Source organism: Danio rerio, chromosome 7 (genome assembly GCF_049306965.1).
Source record: "Danio rerio strain Tuebingen ecotype United States chromosome 7, GRCz12tu, whole genome shotgun sequence".
Classification (NCBI taxonomy): Eukaryota; Metazoa; Chordata; class Actinopteri; order Cypriniformes; family Danionidae; genus Danio; species Danio rerio.
Window position 1 is genome coordinate 3,548,504 of NC_133182.1, and position 20,866 is coordinate 3,569,369.

The following is a 20,866-nucleotide window of genomic DNA, read 5'->3' on the forward strand; positions in this document are numbered from 1 at the left end:
ACCAAGGCCTTTAGATGACAAAACCCAATTTTGGTGTTGATCTGATAAAATCCATAGGAGGAGTTCATTAAAATACAACGCCTGGAAATGGAAACCAGCAGGAGGCGTTACAATAAATACCATTATCCCTGCAGAAACATTCATTCCAGGAAGCTGAAATTTCCATACTAAATCTGAGCCAAACAATCAACAGTTAAACACACTTTAATATATGCACTACACTTAATTTTCTGATTACTGTGATGCTGGAGAGACATTAGCAAATAAACAGGAGACAAAAATACTGACTGTAGATCAGTTTATTTCATCTGATGTTCTGTTTAGTTCAGGATTTAGGATCAATCACATTTTATACCCAAACTTCTCTTCTGCCTTTCTGAATAAAGCAGATTTCATTCAGCTGAGACACAAATCATGATTTACTGAAGATCTGCTGCTCACAGAATCACATTCAGCAAAACATGAAGAGACCAAACACCAGCAGATCTAGAAACAGTTCACACACATCACATCTAAAGAATCTTAAAGTGAAGAACCTTAAACCTTAATCTTAAACATTGATGTTAAAACATTGTTGTTAAGAACATATTATTTCATGATAGATAAAATACAGAAGTAAAACCCTTGGCTATTAAAGCACATATAGCAGATTAACTCATTAAAAACACAGTGGAAGTGAGTAAACACACAAACACATCTTTTTCACTCTCAGTAGTTAGTGCAGATGAAGTTGAGTCTGTGAGATTCAGGAAGGCTGATCCAGGTCTGATCTCCTCCAGACTGAACTGCTCCTTTTCTGTTCTCCAGTTTGCAGTTTTCCGGTGTGCTGCCGTTCCCTGGAGCCCAGTTCTGATAGCACACAATGTCTCCAGTCAGCCAGAGCCACATGTTCATGCTGCAGTAGTGGTGTAAACCCAACCACACCGCCTCAGTAGACGCCAGTTTAACCACGTTCATCACACGACGCTGCATCTCCACTGACTGAACCGAGACCAGATCCACATGATTCTGTCTGCAGTATCTCAGAGCTTCAGACCACGACAGATTCTGCTGGATCACTATCAGTTTATCTGGACACAAAACAAAGCAGAAACTAGAGAGAGACTGATCAACAACAACATGCAGAACAAACACTGTGGAGGAATTAGACATGTCAGACATGTAGAGTCAACTTTAAGAGATCTGGGGCTGATGATGTTTGGAGGATCTGCTCACCTTCATGACACACAAAAGAAAATGTCAAGCCACAAGGAATGTCATTCCATCGTCTCTGAGCGTACTTATTGATCACTGTGCAGTCTTCACAACCTTTATCATTGTTTGGTTCAATGGTATCCCAGTATCTGAATGAGGAGTTGCTCTGATCTGACCACTGCCATGTGTCTCTGAACAGACCGATCCAGACTGCAGATCCAGATGAGTTTCTGTCATGAATGAACTTCTCCAGCTGTTGATTCTCATTCTGGTTCCTCACACTGACCAGATCAGTGTGATTCTGTCTGCAGTAACTCTGAGCGTCTCTCCAGTTCATCATCTGATTGACAAACACCAGTCCTGTGCTCACTTTAAAACAATAAAATGGAAACATTATTTTATTCATTTTTGAAAAAAAAAAAACACACACTTGAAACCAACAGGTAAGAAAATTTCCCAGAATACACCAGCCAAAATGACAGGACTGGAATAAAAACAGCAGTCGCGATCATCTAATCTCATATGAAGCAAGAGATCGCGATGACATATGTTGATGTGTGCAGGTGCTGTAGTGCTGTCCTGTTTCTTAGCGGGAAATTTTGAAGACCTTCCCCTTTACACTTGGTTTTAAGAGCCAACCAAGGGAAGGGTAGGGGTACAAAAATAGAATTGGGATTGGGCCATAGTCATATGGCTCCTGTCATCTCTCATAGTCACTACTATCCATTTAGTCAAATACCACAGCCAGTGCCTCCAGAGACTTGACTCATTCTGGCCATTTCCAGATTTACTTAACCTCTTCCTCAACCCTTCCCCATATTACCCATCCACTTTTCCGACGCAAACACCCATCCCAGATTGTATAGGGCACCGTACCACCTCTTCCTTTATTTATCTTTTATTTTACCAAGAATTCCCAATTGAGATATGCATCTCTTCTACCAAGGGGTCCTGGCCAAAATGGCCCCACAAAAAAAGTTTAAATACAGAATTAGACACACATAAAATATCACATATTAAACTCTCTCTCACTCTTAAGGCCCAATCCCAATTCTACCCCTTAGCCTAGGGGTGGCCAACCCTGTTCCTGGAGAGCCACCTTCCTGCAGAATTCAGTTGCAACCTTTATCAAACACACCTGCCTGTAATTATCATGTGGTCTTCAGGTCCTAATTAATTGGTTCAGGTGTGTTTGATATGGGTAGCAACTGAAATCTGCAGGAAGGTGGCTCTCCAGGAACAGGGTTGGCCACCCCTGCCTTAGCCCTTCCCCTTTCTCATCGTTTTGCATGTTCATGTCAAGCGGAAGGGCTGTCCCAATTCTCTTTAGTTTGAAGGCATAGGGTGCTAAGGGAAAGAGGTGAATAGTCCTTCAAATGAAGATTTTTGGGACCCACACTCGAAACCAAGGGGTAAGAAAATTTCCCAAAATACACCAGCCACAATGGCAGTATTGCTGCGCCCGGAAGTAAGGAGATCCAAAAATTTAAAGGTTTAAATCAAGCTGCGAATAGATGTTAATTCCTCCTTCAGATATCAGACCTTCCTCCAATGGTTCTTTTCAAGTAAGTGGCAAGAGGAGCGGAATTCATGAAAGATTAAGAAGTTCCTCCGTTTCCTATGAGGCTAATACCAATCCAGTCTTCCACCTAGCATGCTCTCAGCTATCTTAACCAGATTAAAATGCTTTAAAGCTCATCATTTTTACTATGACCACAAGGTTCCAGTTCATCAAGCACTTTACCAAATCCTCTGCATCTGCAGAACATCTCAGAAACATCATTCTATACATTCTTCCTGCATCAGAGACTCTACCTCAGCCGGCAGACAAGATCTATGATCCCAGACTAAATATCAGGATACTCGTATCTAGTTCATCACAAGCATATTGCTAAAATCTGCATGAATCTCTATGTCTTTTACCAAGCTCAAGCAAACCCCAGCTCTCATCAAACATTGGGGGTCCTAATCCCTCTACCAACACATTACAGAGAAGGCACCCACACTTATGGAAGGTAAATCGAGCCAATTTGAAATAAATCAAATAAACATTGGAAATGAAAATGAAAATCAGATTAACAATTTCATTATAAAACACTGTTCGCAAAATATCTGCCAAAATTGAATATGAAACGAAATTATTTAATTTTCATTTTTACTTTGACAACACATTGTCCCTGTCAAATTGATAATTAAAATGAAGTTGCCAATTTAACATTTCATTTTTACTGCATTTCCACGTCAAGACTGCCAATATTATAAAAAGCCAAACTGAAAAATAAAATGCAAACAACTTTTACAAAGCGTGTTATTAATGTTCACGCTATAATAGTGACACAATTTAAATGAAAATGTAAATTTAAGCTTTCCTTTTATTGACACTTTTTCATTTCAGTTTTTATTTTCGATTTAATTTTCAACTTAAAGCTGTATGCAAAGCCTATGCTAATCAGTGGGAGGGGCGTATTCAAGTGACGTCGAGTGCTTTTACACACACAGAGCCGGAGAGCAGAAGCAAGGTTTTGATGGATGGGACAGCGTGAGTTACTAGTGTAAATACAGTATAACAGAAGTAAAATGGTAAAAACTGTTAGTCAGCTTTTACATGAAGCAGCTGCTGCATTGGTACAGCAAGAGGAACACGGGACACAGGAGAACCAAACATCAAACTTCCGTCCCACAGAAGGAGTTGCGGGCTTTCTTGGTGGGCAGAGAAACTGCAGCGTAAGTGCGGTAGGCCTTGTGATGAAGTCGTATTGTATACTGTATTAGGTCTTGTGACATTAACAACTTGTTAGTACTAAAATCTTTGAAAGACAGTTAAATCAGCTCGGTAAAGTTGGTTATTGTTTCATATTTGCCTGACATTCATGCACACAGTGTTAGGGATCATCTGCAAATTACATTGATACACACTCTGAGTCTCTGGGCAGCATCGAAGGATGCCCAATCAACCTACCTACTCTATTATTCTTTTACTTCCATTTTTCTTCATCCCACTGTTCCCTTACCATCCCTTTTCTTCCCTACATCCTACACAATGCCTTTCATCTCTTCATCCACAATAAAGACTGCTTGTTAATCTATTTAGTAATTATTCTATTAATTCCATTTCCCTTCACCCACTGTTACCTTACCATCCCTCCTGCATTGCTTTTCATCCATACATCCTACACAATTCCATTCATGCCTTCATCCTACACAATAAAGTCTGCCTCAAAATGTGGTGTGGTCCATGCTTATGAAATAGAGTTAACTTGTTAACAAAGGTACAGGAGCAGGACCATGCCCCACTTTGCTTCCGTATCCAATCACCTACTCTTAAAATTATTCAAGGCAGATCAGCCCTCTAGCACTGTTCATCTCGTTTTCACGAACCCACCCTCCCTCCCTCTATTTCCTTGTTTTCCTTACAATCCCTATAACCTTCTTGTACCTCCTATGTTGAATTGGGTGTACTAATCACTCTTCCAAAGCATTAAAAAGAAGCTACCCCCAATCTGATTCCCTGGGCAGCATCATAGGATGCTCAATCCTCCTACCTTCTTGTTCATTATTATATTACTTCTATTTCTCTTCACCTCACGGTTACCTTACCATCCCTCCAGCATCGCTTTTCATCCTACACAATTCCTTTCATCCCTTCATCTTCCTCAATAAAAACTGATCCCAAAGGGTGGTGTGGTCCATGCTGGTAAATACCTCTAGTTACAAAGTAGATTGTGTCAATTTCAGATTTTGCAACATGCCAGCATATCAGGCAGGCAGAAGAGTAATGTAGAATGCTGAAATAGTTTAAGTAAAATAAAACTGATTCTGTTCAGTTTAGTTAAAATGTTACAGTTAAAGGCAGATCAACTGAAGAGAAGCTCCACTGATGCAAGTGAAACATGAACAATATATCTGGCCCAACATTACGAATAATTGATTTGAACTGTTTTTGTTTTTCATTTATAATAATTTAGATGGTTTACTAATGTCACACGTACATTTCTTATTGAAGTTTTCTTCAATGAAAGTTTGAGGTTTGTACTCACTGTTGTAGCAGATGAAGGATAAAGTCATATTACATGGCTCGACAGTCCACTGTCCATTACTCATATAAGTACAGTTTTCACTGCCGGCTGGTTGTCCAGATGCCCAGTTCAGAAAGAGCACAGAATCACCTGAAGACCAATGCCACGTATAAACACTCGCCCTCATAAGACCAATCCAGATATTCTGAAAACCTCCATTATTCACAGTCTTTACCAGCTGGATCATGTCGTTCATGTTGTCAACGGTAGCCAGATCTGTGTAATTCTCTCTGCAGTATCTCTGAGCTTCAGTCCAGGTCTTCTTCTCAGTAATAAAGTGATACTGACGCTGAACACATTCAGATATGGAGCAGAGAGCTGTGAAAGAGACACTTTGCTTTAATGTTTTTCCAAACTGTTTAAATCATAAATAAAACTACAAACACACTCACCAATGAGAAGAGTGAAATATAAAGTTTGAGCCATTTCTGAGGAAGAAAAATATAGATAATCAACCTAACTTGGAGTAAAACTTTGCAACAGGTAAAACATGAATGTGGAGTAAATAATTAATAAGAATATCAACAGATATCAGAAGTGTGTGTCATCATCAGTGTGATATCATTAAATAATATAGATGTGAGTAGTTTTTACCTCAGAGGTGACGTGTTTCTGTCCTCAGTCTGAAGTTACGTTCTGCAGCTTTAGACTATGTGTTTATCTGCTCTCATTTGTCATTCAGCAAGACACAGCATTTGTTTATTTCATTTAACAAAGACCTTTGTCATTTCACTTCCTACGTAGTTTTTTCCATTGTTCTGTGGAAGTGTGTTCATTTGAATGTGCTCAAGAGTTTGTTTTTTAAATAACATATTTCAATAATCAAATTTTAAAAAATCTAACAATATTCCAAAACTGTACTAGTCGTCAAATCTATCTATCTATCTATCTATCTATCTATCTATCTATCTATCTATCTATCTATCTATCTATCTATCTATCTATCTATCTATCTATCTATCTATCTGTCTGTCTGTCTGTCTGTCTATCGTGTATCCCTAATATATATATTATATATATATATATATAATGGATACACAATGTATTGGTCAGCCTTATCGATATTGGCTGATAAATGCTATTTTCAATGTTATGGGTGGAATATCAGTGTAACGAATATGGCCCATCAGACACATAATTATTTTGCTTTTATTCAACAAATGCATCTGCCAACACACCACCAACTTCTGCCCAGGAAAAGACTAAATGGACAGTTTTAATCTGATTCTAAGGTATTTATGACCCAAAGGAATGTGCCAACAGCACTGGACAGAGACATGGTCAGAACTTCTATAAGCTTCTTGCTTAAGACTGATATTTTAATGTAAACTTTTATTCTCTCTTTATGTGTATTCATGTGTATTGCAACGTTTCTCTTGCTCCTGTATTACTATTATGGTTTTAATACTTCTGCAATCAATGTTTAACTTTACCGCAGCTAAACAAGCTTATAAACAGCTCATGTTTGGAGTCCTTTTGAAGCTAATTTGGTGTGCTGATTGTTTACATTTTTTGTTAACACGAATGCAACATATTCACATTTTAAGAAACTTGAACATTTCTGCCTCAGTTAACATCTAAATACCTATGCCAGGGGTGGCCAACCCTGTTCCTGGAGAGCCACCTTCCTGCAGATTTCAGTTGCTACCCATATCAAACACACCTGAACCAATTAATTAGGACCTGAAGACCACGTGATAATATTAGGCAGGTGTGTTTGATATGGATTGCAACTGAAATCTGCAGGAAGGTGGCTCTCCAGGAACAGGGTTGGCCATCCCTGACCTATGCAAATCCCTATACTTCTAAACAAAGAGTCATAAAGCATGTCTCAGGGAAGTTAATTTCTGATTGGTCAACCTGGCCCTGAAGGGAGAATACAAACAATCCTTATAAAGCGTGTGCCCGAGGCCACACCTCGGAAGCACAGAAACTAAGTTAAGACATAAAGAGAAACTTAAGACCTAAGAAAGAGACCCAAGCAGAAAACCCTCCAAGAAAGCAGTAACCCCAGAGACCCAGAAACCTTAGGCCAGAGAAAAGCTTGAACCCATATATATATATATATATATATATATATATATATATATATATATATATATATATATATATATATATATATATATATAAAACATACATAAAACATATATAAACATATATACATATATAAAACAGCTTTGACGGTTTAGTAAAAGATAGTAGTTTATATATAAACTTATAATCAGTTAAGATAATCAGTTGATTAACTATGTAGGATAATTCATTTTAAAGTGACATATTATTGATTGCTTTTTATATTTTACAACAAAGTGATTTTAACCAAGCATGATAATATTAAGAGCTTGAATTAGTTAGTTACACTTGATACAACAATTAGACAGTCTATAATATTTTCTTTGTGTATGTGGACACATGAATAAAGTCATAAGTGTCTTTAACCAATTATTTTTATTTACATAATTTGAGTTCAGAAACTGCAGAGATGTTAAAATGATCGTAACGATAAAATAATAAAAATAATGACTGAAATAGGAAACCATATTTGTGAAATTTAATAGGTGGCGATAATGCTAAAGAGTTAGTTACCATATATGGTTTGCCTAAATAGTGTGTCCTAGATTGTGTGTGCCTAAAACGTGTGTGGTTCTGCGGGCCTGCAGCTGGATATTATTGGAAAGACCTGAAAAAACTCTCTAGAAAAAGTGAACATTGCATGATTCACCAATCCCTGTAAAAACAACTAATAAAATACAGTAAACACTATAAAATCTGCCAAAACGGCGAACACACTAAAATAATGCAAAATTGCAAACAATGAATAAACCAAACAGTGAAAAAAGCAAATAGACAGAACACCGCAAAAGCAGTTAATGCTAGAAAATTAATAAACTTCAAATACACAAAACAACAACAACACTTCAAAAACTGAACACATCAAACGCTATATAGTAAAGTTGGTTTTATATTCAGACATTCGTTCACTGACAACCTGTGACACGCTCCATATAGCCTATTGTTGACCATGCTACATCGAATATTGGGTTTTAAATTGCATGAAAGTATGACTTCAAAATAACATCAGCACTATTTATTTGACTGTGAATAATGGTGTACTTTGATAGTCATTGGCTGCTAATATGATTTCTCCATTTAGAATTTGCAAATAATTATTTTCTGAAATGATATTATTAGGGAGAAAGCCCAAATGTGTGAATATAAAACCAACATTACCTCAACAAATCAAACACTGCAGCAAACACTGGAATAAAGCAAACCTTGCAAATATATCACACCTTTAAACAGCAAACACAGCAATAAAAGCAAACACTAAAGAAACAGCAAACATTTGAAATAAAGCAAACACTGCAAATATGTCACACATTAAAACAGCAAACACAGCAATAGAAGCGAACACTGAAGAGACGCCAAACACTGCAAAACAGCAAAATCAGAAAAACACCAAACACAGGAAAAAAATCAAACACTGCAAAAACAGGGAAAAAGGAAACACTGAAAACACTATCACAGCAAAACACAATACTGAAAAAGCCAAGCAAAAATCAAAGTAATAAAGGAAACACACTGCAGAAACAGCAACCAGGAAAACACCAAACACAGGACAAAAACACTGCTGAAACAAGAGGTAAAGTTGGTTTTATATTCAAACATCCGGACTTTCTCCTTAATAATATAATTTCATAAAAGTATTAATTAAATAAATAGTGCTCATGTCTTTTTTTTTTAAGTCACACTTGCAGGATATTTCAGACCAAATGTTCAAAGTGCCGTGGTCAACAGCATAAGGAGTGTGTCACTGAACGAATGTGTGAAAATAAAACCAACTTTACCTATATGCAGAAACATCAGTCCCAGGAAACACTGCAAAACTAACAACTTTATAATCAGCAAACACAAAACACAGAAACTCTAAACACTAAAAAAAAAAACAGCAAACACAGCACAACTAAATCAAACAAGACAAAAACAACCAACAGCAAATCTGTATCAGCACAGCTCAAAAAGAGCGACACAACACTAAAACAAACAGTGGAAACACAGCAAACACTACACAACACCAAACACTACACACAATCAGCTCAGCTCAAAAACAGCGACACAACACTACACTAAAGCAAACAGGGTAAACACAGCAAAAACTACACAACAGCAAACACTACACACAATCAGCTCAGCTCAAAAAAAGCAACATTACACTAAAGCAAACTGTCACACCCCTGGTTTGATCACGCCGCCTTTGTTTATGTTGTCTTGTCATTAGCACGCGCGGATGTTTTGTTTTGGTCTGTCACCTTGTGCTCAACGTATATTCCTCCCTCCCCCTTGTTACCTTTTACTATTATCATGATTTAATTGGTCTCACCTGGATTTAGTTATGTTCCTTCCCCTATTTAGTTCCCTCTTGTGTGTCATCCTGTGTCAGATCGTTGTGTGTCAGTCCGTGTAACTGTCTTCCGGGTTGTCTCTCTAGTCCTGTCGTGTTGGTTGGTGTTATCCCTTCCAGTTGTGTTTCGCCTGGCCGTCATCTAGCTTCTAGCGCTCTGTCCTTCTTGTGTGTGTTCCCTTTTGGCTTATATCCCTCTGTTCTCAGGCACCGTCATCCCCTCCGCACTGAGTTCTCCGACATCACCTGCCGTCCGGCTTCCCCTCTCCCTCGCTCACTCTCGTCAGTCACATATAAAACAGCCGGGCCATAGTGCGCCCTCTACCGGAGGAGTTTGTAAGGACATTCTTTTCTCAATATATTTTTTGCTGTCTTAACCCCGGCCGTTTTTTGTTGTTTTTTCCCCTTGTGTGCAGCGCGCCACTGGCCGAGAGACTTTTTCCCCCTCGGAAATTTTTATTTTTCTCTTTACATACCCGGTAACGGAGGAGGTCCTAAAGACTATTTGTTTGATCTTTTTGGATTTTTGTGTTATTTTTTTGGCTGTTATTTTGTGACCCTGACTACTGGCTTTGCTGTTCATTAAAATCTTTAATTTGAACCTGCATTTGTGTCCTTCCAGTCCCATTCCTGACTGTACGATCTGACCAGAGAATGGACGCAGCAGGTTCAGACACGGTCAGAACCGCAGTCACCCAGCAGGGTGCACTCTTAGGCCAGCATGAGGCTAGATTAACCAACACCACCAGGGAGGTGGAATTCCTGGCCAATCAAGTGGCAGAGCTAACTGCACTCGTCCAGGACCTACAGCATGAGGCAGCCCAGGGGGGTCCTCTCCGTCATCATGATCCGGAGCCCCGTTGCAACAACCCTCCACCCTACAACGGAGACCCTAATTCCTGTAGAGCCTTTTTGTCTCAGTGTGCAGTGGTTTTCACCTTACAATCACGCACTTATGCATCTGAGGAATCCAAAGTGGCGTTTGTATTGACCCTCCTCACCGGTAAAGCTCGAGACTAGGGAACGTCAGTGTGGGAGACTAGAGCCCCTTGCTGTGCTTCGTTTGAAGACTTTCGCCAAGAGATGGTGAGATTATTTGACCGATCAGTCCGGGGCCAGGAAGCAGCGGAACAGCTGGCACGTCTACACCAGGCAGGACAATCCGTTACTGAATATGCCATCGCCTTTAAGACTCTGGCGGCATCCTGTGACTGGAACAAGGGCGCGTGCAGGTCTATGTTCCGCGCCGGGTTACAGGATGACATTCAGGACGAGCTGGCCACACAGGATCTTCCCCAGGACCTTGATGACCTAATTAACATGGCCCTGCGGATTGAGGGACGTCTCCATCGTCGTCGTCAGCGTCTAACGGTTCGCCCCCCATGGAGAGTGGAGGATCCCCGTCCAGTCTTAGCTGCAGAAGCATCTGGTTCTGCTCCAATGGATCCGGAGCCCATGCAAGTAGGGCGTCTTCGTCTTACCCCACTGCAGAGACAGCAACGCTTCGTCCAGGGACTCTGCCTTTACTGTGGGAAGCCTGGACATTTTGCTGTAGCCTGCCCACTTAAAAGCCAAGGCTCACCAGTGAAGAGGGGGATACTGGTGAGCACTACCCCTTTCCTACACTCTTCCTCCCGCACTCTTCTTCCTGTTTCTGTACACTTCAGTGATTCCTCAAATTCTTGTTCAGCCCCCTTGTTTTCCCCGTGCCTGCAGATACATATTCAACACGTACGCCAGGTGCTACAACGGTTGTTGGAGAACCAACTTTATGTCAAGGCGGAGAAGTGCGTTTTCCATGCCCAGTCAATTCCGTTTCTGGGGTTCATCATCTCAGTGGGAGAGATCCAGGCAGATCCCTGTAAGATAAGAGCTGTTGCCGAGTGGCCAACCCCTGACTCTCGTAAAGCTCTGCAGCGGTTCCTGGGCTTTGCAAACTTTTACCGGCGATTCATCAGGAACTTTGGCCAGATTGCTGCACCTTTAACAGCACTCACCTCTCCCAAGGTATGGTTCAAGTGGAATAGTGATGCACAGGAGGCCTTTGATGAATTGAAGTCCCGTTTTGTCTCTGCTCCTGTTTTGTCGAGTCCAGATCCTGAACAACAATTTATTGTTGAGGTGGATGCATCTGATGTTGGGGTAGGCGCAGTTCTATCTCAGAGGTCTTGCCTGGACGGGAAAGTACATCCGTGTGCCTTCTTTTCCCACCGCCTAAACCCTTCGGAACGGAATTATGAAGTAGGGAACCGAGAATTATTGGCAGTCAGGCTGGCTCTGGGGGAGTGGCGTCACTGGCTAGAAGGGGCAGCCCAACCTTTCCTGGTCTGGACGGATCACAAGAATCTCGAATATATCCGTTCAGCCAGGAGGCTGACCCCTCGACAGGCTCGCTGGGCCCTTTTCTTTGACCGCTTTAAATTTACCCTATCATTCAGACCTGGAACCAAGAATGTCAAGCCCGATGCCCTCTCCCGTCTCTTTGAGGCCCCAGGAAAGGAGAAATCGGTTGATGCCATTTTACCAAAAGAAATGGTGGTGGCGTCTCTCTCCTGGGACATTGAGAGACGGGTGGAGAAGGCCATACAAAAGATCCCAGTTCCAGGGAGGGTCCCAGCAGGCCGTCTGTTTGTTCCAACCAGACTTCGCTCAGAGGTCATCCAGTGGGACACTCGTCCAGGCTAGCCTGTCACCCAGGAGTGCAGAAATCGCTGACTATGATTCACCAACGATTCTGGTGGCCATCCATGGCCAAGGACGTCAGGCAGTTTGTGGCGGCCTGTTGTTTGTGCCCAGAACAAAACTTCTAATGCACCTCCCGTTGGTCTGCTTCGCCCCCTACCCATCCCGTCCCGCCCATGGTCACACGTGGCCCTTGATTTTGTCACTGGTCTCCCAGAATCTAAAGGAAACACCGTCATTCTCACGGTGGTGGACCGTTTCTCTAAATCAGTCCATTTCATTCCCCTACCCAAACTTCCTTCAGCCAAGGAGACTGCGCAAGTGGTGATTGATCACGTATTCCGGATTCATGGTCTTCCGGTTAATGTGGTTTCTGACAGGGGTCCCCAGTTTGTCTCCCGCTTCTGGAAGGAGTTCTGTCGACAGATCGGGGCTTCTACGAGTCTGTCATCAGGATTCCATCCCCAGACCAACGGGCAGTCTGAACGAGCCAACCAGGATTTGGAACGAACTCTCCGCTGCCTGGCATCCCACAATCCTAGCTCCTGGTGCCAACAACTGTCGTGGGTCGAGTACGCTCACAACTCTCTTCCGTCGTCAGCTACAGGTTTGTCCTTATTTGAGTGTTCAATTGGATTTCAACCCCCTTTGTTTCCCTCACAGGAACCTGAAGCTGCCGTTCCGTCTGCCCTGGCTTTCGTTCGGCGGTGTTGACGCACCTGGAGGAAAGCTAGGGAGGCCTTGGTCCGAGTTGGCAGACGAACCAAAGCAGCAGCCGACCAACACCGGACTCCTGCCCCTCATTACATTTGTGGTCAAAGAGTATGGCTCTCCACCAAGGACCTGCCTCTCAGGGTGCCTTCACGCAAGCTGGCCCCCAGGTTCATTGGTCCATATCAAATCACTAAAGTCTTGAGTCCGGTGGTGGTAAGGCTCAAGCTTCCCCCCAAGCTTGGTCGGGTACACCCTATTTTTCATGTATCTAGGGTTAAACCTGTGATGTATTCCCCCCTCCCCCCTGGTACTGTCACACCCCTGGTTTGATCACACCGCCTTTGTTTATGTTGTCATGTCATTAGCACGCGTGGATGTTTTGTTTTGGTCTGTCACCTTGTGCTCAACGTATATTCCTCCCTCCCCCTTGTTACCTTTTACTATTGTCATGATTTAATTGGTCTCACCTGGATTCCAGTTATGCTCCTTCCCCTATTTAGTTCCCTCTTGTGTGTCATCCTGTGTCAGATCGTTGTGTGTCAGTCCGTGTAACTGTCTTCCGGGTTGTCTCTCTAGTCCTGTCGTGTTGGTTGGTGTTATCTCTTCCAGTTGTGTTTCGCCTGGCCGTCATCTAGCTTCTAGCGCTCTGTCCTTCTTGTGTGTGTTCCCTTTTGGCTTATATCCCTCTGTTCTCAGGCACCGTCATCCCCTCCGCACTGAGTTCTCCGACATCACCTGCCGTCCTGCTTCCCCTCTCCCTCGCTCACTCTCGTCAGTCACATCTAAAACAGCCGGGCCATAGTGCGCCCTCTACCGGAGAAGTTTGTAAGGACATTCTTTTCTTAATATATTTTTTGCTGTCTTAACCCCGGCCGTTTTTTGTTGTTTTTTCCCCTTGTGTGCAGCGCGCCACTGGCCGAGAGACTCTGTTTTTCCCCCTCGGAAATTTTTATTTTTCTCTTTACATACCCGGTAACGGAGGAGGTCCTAAAGACTATTTGTTTGATCTTTTTGGATTTTTGTGTTATTTTTTTGGCTGTTATTTTGTGACCCTGACTACTGGGTTTGCTGTTCATTAAAATCTTTAATTTGAACCTGCATTTGTGTCCTTCCAGTCCCATTACTGACACAAACAGGGTGAACACAGCAAACACTACACAACAGCAAACATGGTGAAATCCAGCACACTGAGAGATTAAAGCACTGAAGCTTCAGCCGTCATTCACTCACCCTCACGCTGTGGCAGATGGAGGAGTTTCACTGCTGTGGAGATTTGACTTTTCTCCTCAGTAATCTTCCTCCAGTGCTGAACATCATCAGAGATGCAGTTCATCAGAGAATTCAGTCACGGGTCATGTTCAAGTATTTCCTGAAAGAGTCTCTGAGAGTCGCCACTGCAGTGATTGTTGGTGTTTGCTGGAGTTTCAATAGTGTGTTTGTTCCTGGACATCTGGAGAGGCTTGAAAGTGTTTCTAGGCCTGCATTTCTAAAACTCTAGATTCACCCTGTAGTTCCTGATCTGTCCAGCAGGGGGTGAAAGATAACTTTTATATTTTTAGCATGAAACTAAAGGTTTCTTTCTAGATGGCCCGGCAGAAAAATCCAGCTTAAACCAGCCTAGGCTAGTAAGCTGGTTTTAGCTGGTCTACCAGGCTGGTTTTAGAGGGGTTTTGGTCATTTCCAGGCTGGTTTCCAGCCATTTCCAGCCTGGTCTTAGCTGGTCAGGCTGGAAACTGACCAGCAAAATCCAGCTAAAACCAGCTTGACCAGCCTGGTTTAAGCTGGGCATAGCTGGTTTTGGCTGGGCTCCCAGTCTGGCTAGGCTGGTCAAGCTGGTTTTAGCTGGTCATCTCAGAGCCTGACCAGCTAAGACCAGGCTGGAAATGGCTGGAAACCAGCCTGGAAATGACAAAAACCCCTCTAAAACCAGCCAACCAGCCTAGCCTGGTTTAAGCTGTTTTTTTTTTCAGTAGGGGGACAATAGTAAAAGCTCAAAGGGTCTTCTTTCCATTGATACTTATTTTAGTTTGTAGCTCCCTGGGGTCAAGAACTGTTACTATTTGGAGTTTGGTGGGTATTAAAGTGATACAGCAGGAAAAATAAGTATTAAACGCATCATCATTTTTTTCAGAAAACAATGTTTCAAAGGGTGCTTTCACACTTGGTTTAACTGCCTGGATCGTACCCAAGTTTGATTGTCCCCTCTTGCCACCTTCTCAGCTGATTTCACACTGTCTGTTTTCCTTCTGAACCCTGTACGCTTGCGTCATCAAGCTGCTGTGTGTACAGTTGTTGCTAGGTGACGGGCACGAAAGCAAAGCACCAAAACAGAGACATCAATGTATCACGGTCATTCTGCTTTTACTGAATCTTTTTGTTTTGTTACCAAAACCAAAATACAGAAAGCCACTTGCATCTATCTGCTGCAAAAATATATTTTAAACCTTCATATCATCACGCGATGTCTGCAGAAGTCTTTTTGGTGGAGACAAGTTGTCACTGTTTGCACTGGGTCAGTCCTGTTTGTCACCAAATTAGGTGATTCACACACACACACATGAATGAACAGTATAAAAACGAAAGTTTGAAGGACGTTTGCCAGTTCATTTCTGTTATTTGGCACAATTTCATTCATATCAGAAGTGAACCGTTCCAGAGTCTGCACAAACCATACCTCTTTCAGGCAGACTCGAATACGGTTCATGAGTGAGCCCCTGAGTTCAGAAGACACATTAACACTAGTTAAACGTACCGTACCCTAAAGGTACTGCAGACTTAAAATTTTCACTGGATGTTGATAGCAACCAAAGAAATCCATATATATGTATATGTATATATATATATATATATATATATATATATATATATATATATATATATATATATATACACACACAAAGAAAATAAATATAATAAGTTCACAAATGAAGTTCTGTGCAATAAAATGAAATGACATAGGGAAAAGTATTGAACACATGAAGAAAGGGTGTGAAAGTCAGCAGTTCTTCAGCAAGCCTCTGCCCTTTTTCTGTGTAAGTGAATATCAGCTGCTTCAATCCAACATCTATATTAGCAGGAGGATGAAGATGAAACCAGGGAGGACATTTCAGCAAGACAATGATCCAAAACACAGCCGAGGAGACTCTCAGATGCTTTTGGGCCAGCCAATCACCTGACCCTAATCCAATAGAAAATACAGAATAAAGCTCAGATTTGATAGACGAGACCCACAGAAGCATCAAGATTTTGACACTGTTGAAGTCTGTGAGAAACTCACACCTGAGCAATGCATGAGAATTCAATCTCCTTATGAGAGGCGTCTTTGAACTGCAGCACCAAACAAGCCGTTAATATGAAGTATTAACAACATTTCAGTAGTTCAGCTCTTTCTACTTGTGTTATTTCACTGTTATTCCACAGAACTAATTTTACAGATCTTTTTGTTTTGTTTTATGTTTATGTTTGTACTGTTTGGGTTTTTACTAAAATCTGCTTCAATTTCATGTCGACAGTCCCTTTAGGAATATTATTCCCAGGAAAAAAACATAAAAATGTGTTTAATTTATATTGCCCCCACTGTATACATTGAGAAAAATAACTACACTGGAATACTGCACACAATTGAGAACAGAATTCTTCTTTTCAAACTCTCAAACACCAGCAGGAGGTGCTACAGTAAAAACCATCATCCCGGCAGAAACATTCATTCCAGGAAGCTGAAATTTCCATATTAAATCTGAGCCAAACTAATCAACAGTTAAACACACTTTAATATATGCACTGCCTTTAATTTTCTGATTAATTTACATTAGCAAATAAACAGTAGACAAGAACACTGACTGTAGATCAGTTTATTTCATCTGATATTCTGTTTATTTCATGATTTAGGATCAATCACATTTTATACCCAGACTTCTCTCTGCCTTTCTGAATAAAGCAGATTTCATTCAGCTCAGACACAAATCATGATTTACTGAAGATCTGCTGCTCACAGAATCACATTCAGCAAAACATAAAGAGACCAAACACCAGCAGATCTAGAAAACACACTGAAAACACACACATCACATCTAAAGAATCTTACACCTTAAACACAAGAACCTTAAACTTTAATCTTAAACATTGATGTTAAAACTTTAAGAACACATTTTATTATGACAGATAAAACACAGAAATTAAACATTCTGCAATTTTTTAAGCACAAACTGCAGATTCACTACAGGATTTTAGGATTTTAAGAATAAATTAAACATATAAAAATAGAAAACAGTGAATGTGAGTAAACACACAGACACATCTTCTCTCAGTAGTTAGTGCAGATGAAGTTGAGTCTGTGAGATTCAGGAAGGCTGATCCAGGTCTGATCTCCTCCAGACTGAACTGCTCCTTTTCTGTTCTCCAGTTTGCAGTTTTCCGGTGTGCTGCCGTTCCCTGGAGCCCAGTTCTGATAGCACACCATGTCTCCATTCACCCAGAGCCACGTGTTTATGCTGCAGAAGTTGTGTAAACCCAACCACACCGCCTCAGTAGACGCCAGTTTAACCACGTTCATCACACGACGCTGCATCTCCACTGACTGAACCGAGACCAGATCCACATGATTCTGTCTGCAGTATCTCAAAGCTTCAGACCACGACAGATTCTGCTGGATCACAATCAGTTTATCTGGACAAAAAACAAAGCAGAAACTAGAGAGAGACTGATCAACAACAACATGCAGAACAAACACTGTGGAGGAATTTGTCATGTCAGACATGTAGAGTCGACTTTAAGAGATCTGGAGCTGATGATGGATTGAGTGTGTTTGGAGGATCTGCTCACCTTTATGAAGCACAAAAAAATCCTGATGACACACAAAAGGAAACTGAAAGTGACAAGGGATGTCATTCCATAGTCCCTGAGGATACTGACTGATCATTGCACAGTCTTCATTCCCTCCAACATTATTTGGTTCACCAGTACTCCAGTATCTGAATGAGGAGTTGCTCTGATCCGACCACTGCCATGTGTCTCTGAACAGACCGATCCAGACTGCAGATCCAGATGAGTTTCTGTCATTAATGAACTTCTCCAGCTGTTGATTCTCATTCTGGTTCCTCACACTGACCAGATCAATGTGATTCTGTCTGCAGTAACTCTGAGCAGCTCTCCAGTTCATCAGCTGATTAACAAACACCAGTCCTCCGCTCACTTTAAGAAAGACAAATAGAAACATTATTTTATCAGTTCATTCTTTATTTCTCTTATGATCTATGACTGGTGATATGTACAGAAGTAGCAGTGCAAGCATCAGAAATGCTTGTGTATTTTTTAAACTATTTATATTTATATTTTCTTGTCAGCTTAGTCCCTTTATTATATATTTTTTTTCTCCTTTATTATATGTTGTCACATATACAGGTCGATTTGAAGTTTTTTAAAATGTTTATACTCACTTTGGAAGCAGATGAAGAAATGGGTGTTACTACATGCCTCATTAATCCACTGTCCATTATACATAACAGTACAGTCACTAATGCTGGCTGGTTGTCCAGATGCCCAGTTCAGAAAGAGCACAGGATCACCTGAAGACCAATGCCAATTACTCATCCTCTGAAGACCAATCCAGACACGTCCATCATTCACACTCTTCATCAGCTGGATCAAGTCGTTCATGTTGTCAACAGTGGCCAGATCTGTGTAATTCTCTCTGCAGTATCTCTGAGCTTCAGTCCAGTTCTTCCCCTCATTGATAAAGTGATACTGACGCTGAACACATTCAGATATGGAGCAGAGAGCTGTGAAAGAGACACTTTGCTTTAATGATGTTCAGAACAGAGTCAAACCTAATGAAACTATAAACCATCAATAAAACTACAAACACACTCACCAATGAGGAGAAGAGGGAAATATAGAGTCTGAGCCATTTCTGATGAAGAGAATATTGACAAACAGTCAGATTAATTCTAGAGTAAAACATTTAAGAAGGTTAAAGAGAAACATAAATGTACAGTAATCAATAAGAGCATCAACAGATGTCAGAAGTGTGTTTGTGTGTAAATAATGTAATGTGTGTAGTTCTTACTTCAAAGCTGGTGTGTTTCTGTCCTCAGTCTGATATTTCTGTATGCAGGTTCAGACTGTGTGATGATTCTATATCTGCACTCATCCGTCTTTCAGAACGTCACAACATGTTTACTACTCTAAATTCATTTTCATATTGTGCTTCCTCTATATGTTTTCCCTTTTTTCCATATTGACATCCGTGTCCATCAGCATTATATATATATATATATATATATATATATATATATATATATATATATATATATATAGAGAGAGAGAGAGAGAGAGAGAGAGAGAGAGAGAGAGAGAAAGAGAGAGAGAGATTTACATTTTAAATTTCAGAATTAATCAGCTTGTTGTATTATTTTTGTATAACCTTGTGCGTCACATTTGTTTATTACACCAAAAAACCCTGTTCATATTTAGCTTCCTCCATATGTGTTTTCTGTCCTCTTCTTTCCTCATATTTGCATGCTGACATCAGTGTCTTTTAGGAAGAAAGTAGAAATTAATAAAAAAATGATTTACATATATGAACTTTCATGACGTACTGTATACTTCGGTGGTCACAATTAAACGACCACTGTGACGTTATAACAGGGTTTGGTCACTTATGTTGCATCTGTTTAGTGTGACGTACGTTTGGCTTTTCTGTTTTTTTAATGAGTTTCTAAAGTACAGTAACACACGAGGAGACTGAAGATAGCAGTGGTCTGTGGAAATGTTGGCTCATTTATTTACTTTTGTTCTGTCCATCAAAGTCAGATGTGAAAAGAAATGTACAACTGAAGAGCTGCTTGTGTAACCTGCCAAGCCTTTTTGCAATGGGGTCGGTTGCTCTAACAAAAAGGATCAAGGATCATCTGGCCTCCATTACACATGCACATGACGTCCTCTTTTTTTTTTTTTTAAAGACTCTGGTTTTTGCATATTTACATAGACACAACATCTACATTTCCATCCACCAATTGTTGCACATTTTGGATATGTGCATAAAAAACAGTTGATTGAAACGGCAAGACACGCATACGTTTTGAAAATAGTTGTTAGTTTATTTTAGAATAGTCAATAAAGTTTAATTTTGAATAAAGAAAAGTTTTCCCAGTGATGGTTTGCAGCTGGAAGGGCATCAGCTGCGTAAAATGTGTGCTGGATAAATTGGCGATTTAATCCGCTGTAATCCATGGTCTTTGAGACAATGTTGATTAGATCACCAACCCGTTCTGCAAGTTCTGGCCCTTTTAACACCTTTGTTCTTCTGAAAGACAAAGGACAGATGCTTATTCACTGTCTCGCAACTGTGAATAAACTCAGCAACTCAATGCATTTCGGCATGTAGACATGGTCAAGATGATCTGCTGTAATTTAAACTCAGCATCAGAATGGGGAAGAAAGGGGATTCAAGTGACCTTGAACGTGGCATGGTTGTTAGTCCCAGACGGGCTGCTCTGAGTATTTCAGAAACTGCTGATCTACTGGGATTTTCACGCACAACCATCTCTAGTGTTTACAGAGAATGGTCTGAAAAAGAGCATATATCCAGTGAGCGGTACTTCAATTCAATTTAATTTATCTTTAATTCTATAGCTCTTTTACAATGTAGATTATGTCAAGGTAGCTGAACAAAGAAGTTCTAGTAAATTGAAACGATGTCAGTCCATTTTTCAGAGTTGACTTGTTCTGTAGGTGCAAATGCCTTGTTGATGCCAGAGGTTAGCACTCGTTACAACCGAGGTCTGTTGAAGAGCATCTC

General features: G+C 40.8%; 2 protein-coding genes across 6 annotated transcripts; both read right to left on the minus strand.

Moving 5' to 3' along the window:
• Positions 1–284: 284 nt before the first annotated feature.
• On the minus strand, positions 285–15,302 carry si:dkey-88n24.8. Of its 4 annotated transcripts, none has more exons than XM_073906616.1 (5): positions 14,299–15,302; positions 5,446–5,588; positions 5,232–5,360; positions 1,216–1,563; positions 285–1,070 (listed from the first exon to the last, which is right to left on the minus strand). In XM_073906616.1, exons 3-5 carry the CDS (start codon positions 5,293–5,295, stop codon positions 709–711), a joined length of 774 nt encoding a protein of 257 aa, XP_073762717.1. In that variant the 5' UTR covers positions 5,296–5,360; positions 5,446–5,588; positions 14,299–15,302; the 3' UTR covers positions 285–708. The 4 variants fall into 4 exon arrangements, with proteins under 4 accessions (XP_073762717.1, XP_073762718.1, XP_068078406.1 ...); XM_073906617.1 differs by lacking the exon at positions 14,299–15,302 and adding an exon at positions 5,663–5,698; XM_068222305.2 differs by lacking the exon at positions 14,299–15,302 and adding an exon at positions 5,663–5,696 and having other exon boundaries at positions 679–1,070; positions 5,232–5,588.
• A 2,061-nt stretch (positions 15,303–17,363) lies between these two features.
• si:dkey-88n24.7 lies at positions 17,364–19,173 on the minus strand. Of its 2 annotated transcripts, NM_001328054.1 has the most exons (5): positions 19,133–19,173; positions 18,938–18,976; positions 18,504–18,845; positions 17,890–18,258; positions 17,364–17,733 (listed from the first exon to the last, which is right to left on the minus strand). In NM_001328054.1, exons 2-5 carry the CDS (start codon positions 18,972–18,974, stop codon positions 17,372–17,374), a joined length of 1,110 nt encoding a protein of 369 aa, NP_001314983.1. In that variant the 5' UTR covers positions 18,975–18,976; positions 19,133–19,173; the 3' UTR covers positions 17,364–17,371. The 2 variants fall into 2 exon arrangements, with proteins under 2 accessions (NP_001314983.1, NP_001020651.1); NM_001025480.1 differs by lacking the exons at positions 17,890–18,258; positions 19,133–19,173 and having other exon boundaries at positions 18,938–18,992.
• Between the last annotated feature and the right edge of the window lie 1,693 nt (positions 19,174–20,866).

Excerpts from the sequence above, each read along its gene's own strand:
- si:dkey-88n24.8 (XM_068222305.2), bottom strand. The coding sequence starts at position 5,696 with ATGGCTCAAACTTTATATTTCACTCTTCTCATTG. Across the intron at positions 5,589-5,662 it reads ATATTTCACTCTTCTCATTG|CTCTCTGCTCCATATCTGAA; the intron begins GTGAGTGTGTTT and ends TCTCTTTCACAG. Across the intron at positions 1,071-1,215 it reads TTCTTTTGTGTGTCATGAAG|ATAAACTGATAGTGATCCAG; the intron begins GTGAGCAGATCC and ends TTTTGTGTCCAG.
- si:dkey-88n24.7 (NM_001328054.1), bottom strand. The coding sequence starts at position 18,974 with ATGGCTCAGACTCTATATTTCCCTCTTCTCCTCATTG. Across the intron at positions 18,259-18,503 it reads TTTCTTCATCTGCTTCCAAA|TGAGCGGAGGACTGGTGTTT; the intron begins GTGAGTATAAAC and ends TCTTTCTTAAAG. Across the intron at positions 17,734-17,889 it reads TTTTTTTGTGCTTCATAAAG|ATAAACTGATTGTGATCCAG; the intron begins GTGAGCAGATCC and ends TTTTTTGTCCAG.